General features: G+C 39.3%; 1 protein-coding gene across 1 annotated transcript in view; it reads left to right on the top strand.

Annotated features, from left to right (window-relative positions):
- The first annotated feature begins 303 nt into the window (after positions 1-303).
- LOC138028256 (uncharacterized) overlaps positions 304-5,789 on the top strand; it is a 53,445-nt gene continuing 47,959 nt past the window's right edge. Inside the window, exons 1-2 of the mRNA XM_068875727.1 lie at positions 304-472; positions 564-642. Of these exons, the coding sequence (XP_068731828.1) occupies positions 381-472; positions 564-642 (171 nt within the window). The 5' untranslated portion in view covers positions 304-380. The remainder of the gene's footprint in view (positions 473-563; positions 643-5,789) is intronic.

Raw genomic sequence — 5,789 nt, 5'->3', positions numbered from 1 at the left:
GACTGCGGGCTCATTCTGCGATGTCGACGGAATTTATTATCTCATCGTTCCAGGTCTTCCAGACTTTTTTCATATATTTTTGTTTTACGCGATTCGTGGATAACGTCTTGGATATCAGTCCGGTGAATTTAAACAAAGAAGCATATTAAAAGAACATGACTGTCTACAATTCTTTTGAAAATATTCTTTTCTGTCTTGTGCGAAAGCAAACTGTTTGATCAAAATGTTAAATCTTACGAGGTTACATGACGTCATGGAGGAGTGAAGTCAAGCGATCAAGCGAGACCTCAAACGAGTTATATCGAGTCAAATGAAGTTGTTGTCGAAGGTGTAATTCTTCGATCTATGGATTCGTTGCCGTCCCTTTGTACGCTTTAGAAATGGCCAATGAACGTGATCGAAATGTTTGGGACGTTATTGCTTTGCCAGCTAACGCCGATCTCACATCCACACAGCCAAGAGAGCAGTCTTTGTAAGCTGACGATTGATTGTGGGAACCTCTCGCGGTTCGACTGCTCCGCGCCTGAACCTCGTGTTGAAAATTGTTGTTTGTTTTCTCCAAGGTGCACAAATGGCGCTCAGGAATGTGCTTTGGGCAACACAGAGTCTAATGTTGCACTAGGAACCTCGCTTACTGGAAAGGTAACTAAAACGTAGAAGCTAAACCTGTAGGACCTTGGTCGAACCAAACGTGCCTCCTTGGGCAATCGAAGATCATGTGCTTTAGTGAATATTCCTCAGCGCGTTTTGCAGTGATGCTGTATGGTTTATCTAGTGTGTAAATTGAGTGTGATAGTACATGAACATTGACCGATAATTCTTCTAGTCATTGTTCATTTGCTTGTACAACATGAAAACTGGTGAAGATAACTTGAATCCTAATTAACGCGATACGTTGAGGTCGCGCGGGTCGGGTAGCAGAGGAACTCGCTGGGAGGACGAAATGTTACACATCTCGAATCTACAAAAGCCTTTTGCAATCAAAACAGACCTTGCATCCGTTAGGAGACTCGTTTCACGAATTCTACACACGCCGTTTTTGAACAAGACAGAAATTAAAACGTGGTACAACCTTTTGACCCGACAGTCATTTTCCGTGGCGCGAGCATACTTCAGACTTCTTTATCGATGCTTGATTTAATCCACATCTCTTCAGGCCAAGATTAAACTTGCGAAATGCTGGACTTTGCTCGCGAACGTAATGCTACGGATAGAACCTTGCCAAAGTCATTAACCTCTCGGATACGTTGTGGCAAACTTTTGCTAGTATACGGGAATCGTTCGTATTGACCTCAGAAATACGATTAAGTGTTCGGCAACCGGTTCTGGTATAATTATTCATCTTTATATGCAGAACTTGCATCGTTACTGGAGAACGAATACGCCGCCATATTGTTAACGCCAGTGTCGTTTTGTTCAATACGAAGCGAATCATGACAGAGTTACGAACGAGGCTCTCACTCGATTCCCCGTTTCAATTTCAGATGGTCCTTCGTGTCCGTTAAGGCTCTTCGCCTTAAATTTACTGAGAACTGATTTAGCACTACGTCGAAATGATCAATGATTAATTCTGTTCAACTCAATATATATTCATCGTTTATTATCACTTGATACGTCAATTCTGGAAGAGGTCTTGGGATGTAGGTTTGTCGAGTTCCAGCTGTATACCGATTGTCCCTGATGAATATTTTCATCTGTGTGCTCAATATGTGGTACCAAAAATGGTCCTTGCGTATAGTTACCGTAAATACTGGTTCGATTCTAAAATTTTTATTTATTTGGAAAACCGGTCGCTTTTGAGAGGTGGTTGCTTACAAGAGACGGTCCAAAAACGTAGCTTCGTTGTATCAGTAGTGTGCAGGTCATATCGTTTGTGCTCTAGATCCGGCAACGTACTTGTACCATTCATACATTTTGAATTGATCAAGAAACTAAAGCTCTCCGTTTTGGGCTAGCAGAGTGAAAGTGTTAGCCTTTGCATTGGATAATACAGAAGACTTGAAAACTTAGGAAACATCCATGTATGCACATTTTCTTTAAATTTGTCAGGGGAGGAGAATCGTTTCGTGCACCGTGCCGTATCTTAAAACGCCGACCAACGCCAAACACTTTTAGGAATGAAGAAAGCAACACCTTGGTTATACTTACATGTAGTGCCTTTTTGCTGATGTGCACTGCTTGCTCTCTTTTAGTTTTCAAGTGATAAAAATGTTTGTCGGGATTTTGTATTACGGGATTACGAAGGTACATGCATTCTGGAGAAATGATATCACGGCTACAAGAGAGTCAAGTGTAATGAAGTGATTGTTACGTAAAGTTAGTGATGTTATATAAAGTCTCCTAGAGTCCAGAAAAACGTCATCCAGGGGTTGATGTATCCTATTTCAAATTTTGGTCACTTCAATATTCAGCTTACATGTAGTTTTTTTCAAAACACGAGAGGTCTTGTGCAGACAAGAAAAGTGTATTGCGTGCTTCATGGTACTACTTTAGGTTTTACAGCTGCATAGCTACATCTTCCTTAACTTTTCAGTTTTTCTTCTATGCAAAAGTCTACGGAGATAATTAACCATTTGCGAGAACAGGTAATGATGTTGCAGTAATTTGGCCCAATAATACCATTTCACAGATAATCTTTGCATTGTTTAAAAGTATTAGTGAGCCACAACTCTGATCGGTTGGTGCATCTTGCCCGGCAGACTCAGTTTTTCAATCGTCGAGTTATCTGTTGTTAGACCAAAGCTACTTTAGGAACAATTAAAACGCATTTTCTCGCAATTATTGATCAGAAAGTGCTTTTGAAACCAAAGTGATAAATAGCTTAGGGGCCGAGTAATACATACGGTACACTGACCATCGTTAAGTTACGAAACTATACATGTGTCATTATGGATTTGTAATTTATGCAGAGTGACCTATTAGAATTCCTTCCAAAAACGTTGCAGCTTCAATATGTCTCATCGAGTTTTGGGAAGAATGTGAACTATCGTACTATAGGTTAAAAAAAAAAAACGGCTTGATGAAAGAGTCTTCGTTTGGTGAATATTGCGGCCGCACTTAACAAGCACCATGCGCAGGGCATACGTCATATTCCATGGAGAGAGTTATCTTTCAATTGGAGAAAGCCTTGTGGCTGGAATTTACTTATTTACTTACTAAATTGGCTCGTGCTTTATTCTTATTTGTGTCCTGTATATTGCAAGCAACACACAGTCGATCAAAACAGTTTTCGTGTACTAATATACATTTCTGAGTCGCTGTTTATTTATTTATTTATTTTTCATTTCTTAACTTGCTTATGAAACATTCAAAGTACAATCTCTGAAATCGGAAGTTTGAAGCTGTGTTGTTGTTTATCACAGTTCATTCTGTTAGTGTAAGTACGAGGACGCGTAGAATTGAACTATCTTGAAAAGTGAAAGAAAACCAAAACGATAAATCTTGGCCTTTTAACGATTTTTGATATTGCCCCTTTGGACACAATTACACAAAAACTGATTGCCACGGAGCTGTTGGGTTCAGTTCTTACGTTGGTACGCTGGTCCGACGATTTACACTTCGGCACCTAGGACCTCTCCTTTTTAATTTCACCTGTATGTGTAAAAGCGCACCATACGCTTACTTTCAGATAAACAGCAAAAATAATAGAAAAGTTACAAAAGGTTCTGGAACACAAATTATTCCTTGTAATTTGTTACTTCCCTTAAGCAGACGTAACGGTCTGAAAGTTTTCATTCGTTACAATTTCTCTTTGGCGGGTTTGTAGGAAAAAGTTGAGATACTGGTGTTGTCCTGTTTTAAAATGGTAAATCCATAAAGAAACGGCAGTGCTGCAATGTTGAGTACTTCATGCCACGTCGAAACTCGAACCCCACTCCATTTGTTTTAAAATAAATTTGCTACCCAGGCTTTGTTTATTATTTCCGGAATCCGGGAGGCAAGGCTGGGATGAAAAATTAATGCTAAATTTTGCAAAGACGAGGCAAGTAAAACAAGAGTTATTGATGGACAATGAGTCGGGTATACTGGGAAACAATCCTTGTTCTCTTGAACACGAGTCGAACCAAGACTTTATGAACTTCCAATTGCTAGTTCGGGTGCTTTACCACTAAACCAAGGAGACTCGTGAAAGTTGGGCCACCAAAAAAGGGTCGTAATATAATCATTTTTTAAGCGAGTCGAAGGCTACGAATAAAGAAAATCTTCAGTAGCAGGGAATGCGACGTTTGTTGTCTTTTTGCGACTACAACGTGGCAACAAATTCACAGATTTATTGAGTTACGTAAACAAACTCTACACTGTGCGTGACCTTTCTGAAATATTCACGTAAAAAATTCTCTAATTTTGGTAACGATTTCCTTAGAACATAGCCGGTTAGGGAGCTTGGTAAATTAGCCTTTTTTGGCAATTGCAATCACGTATGTTTCGTCAATGCCGTGCGTATAAAAGATGACATCAGTTAATCAATGCAATTCATCGTCAGTTCCAAAATAAGACCATTATTTATGGTCTCCATCGTGACGAGGGCGATCTTAAATGGGGTAAGTTAACCATTTTTAGGTGAAAACTGCAGAGTAGAAACACATTCTTCTTCACTTAAAAAAATCAGGAAGCAAATATCGATTAAAGTTAAGCAAGGTGAGCTATCCTTGATAAATGTCAGGTGATTTTTTCGAAATCACCACCACTTCCGTGTCATTTTATACTTTAGGAGTCAAAGCAATAACTAAGGATTATATAATTTATCCCTTAGCTGTTCCACGTTACGTACTATGTTTATAGTGTTCACTAAAAGCAACAAAATACTGGGTATTGAGACTCCGCGATGACAAAGACCATTTACTGTCACGGAACGGGGTCACGTGCCTATAAATAAATTGCTACAGTGAAGCCTGGCAGTGTATCATATCCCCTTCTTTTAAAATTGACGTTGCTTTTCAAATGGGACTTACAAACGTTTGTAATGAACGTGTTCGTTTATTGGGCCAAAATTTCCTTATTCTTGAATTACAGATTATTTTCTCGACAATCATAGTCATTTGTAAGACTTTTTTAAGTAAAATGAGCCCGAGAAAATCTTGACTTTGCATTTAAATATACAGTAAAAACACTGAAAGTGAAATATAGTACATGTAAAACACAGAGCCCAGACAATATTGACAGGTAATTTGAGCCGTACACCTCATAGAATGTCTCCTTTTGGTTTCTAAGCACTATGATGCAGGCAGTGCGGCCTCAGTAGAGGTTAGGGCCCTTGCCTTGAAGTCCGCAGATCCCAGGTTTCGGAACCGTTCTGACTGCTCGTTGAATTTGATGTGTGGAGTCCCTGGCTCAACTTATCGACTGCACTTGTACTTCTTAACTGGTTTGCCTCCGGTCAGTTTGGATTCTTGACAGTTGTTGTTGTTTCGTTGATTTCGTCTCCTTTGCCCTGAAAAGCTCGTATGCGGAGAGATCAATTATGTGTCTACATGTATGTGTCTATGTCTGTATGTATGATGTTTTGGCTGCAGAAACAAAGAACCTAAATGTTTCGTACATTTGTTTCCCGTTTTCTATAAATCTGCAACGTGAAATGTCCAAATCTCAAGTTCTAGGGAAAGAGGTAGCATGCATGTACTACGAAAGTTGTGATATTTTCTCTTATATTGAGTACTGCTTCTAGCAGTTCAGTAAGAGTTATTGGTCACTTACGTCCAGAAATTCAGATAATTTGATGCACGCCCAATGTTGATATCCCTTTGACGTCCCTTTAAGTCTTAGCATTTGCTATGTAACGTGTATTATTT

This window comes from Montipora capricornis, chromosome 13, assembly GCF_036669925.1.
Source record: "Montipora capricornis isolate CH-2021 chromosome 13, ASM3666992v2, whole genome shotgun sequence".
Taxonomy (NCBI): domain Eukaryota; kingdom Metazoa; phylum Cnidaria; class Anthozoa; order Scleractinia; family Acroporidae; genus Montipora; species Montipora capricornis.
Note: the sequence above shows the minus strand (reverse complement) of the source record. Positions and strands in the feature narration are given on the sequence as shown.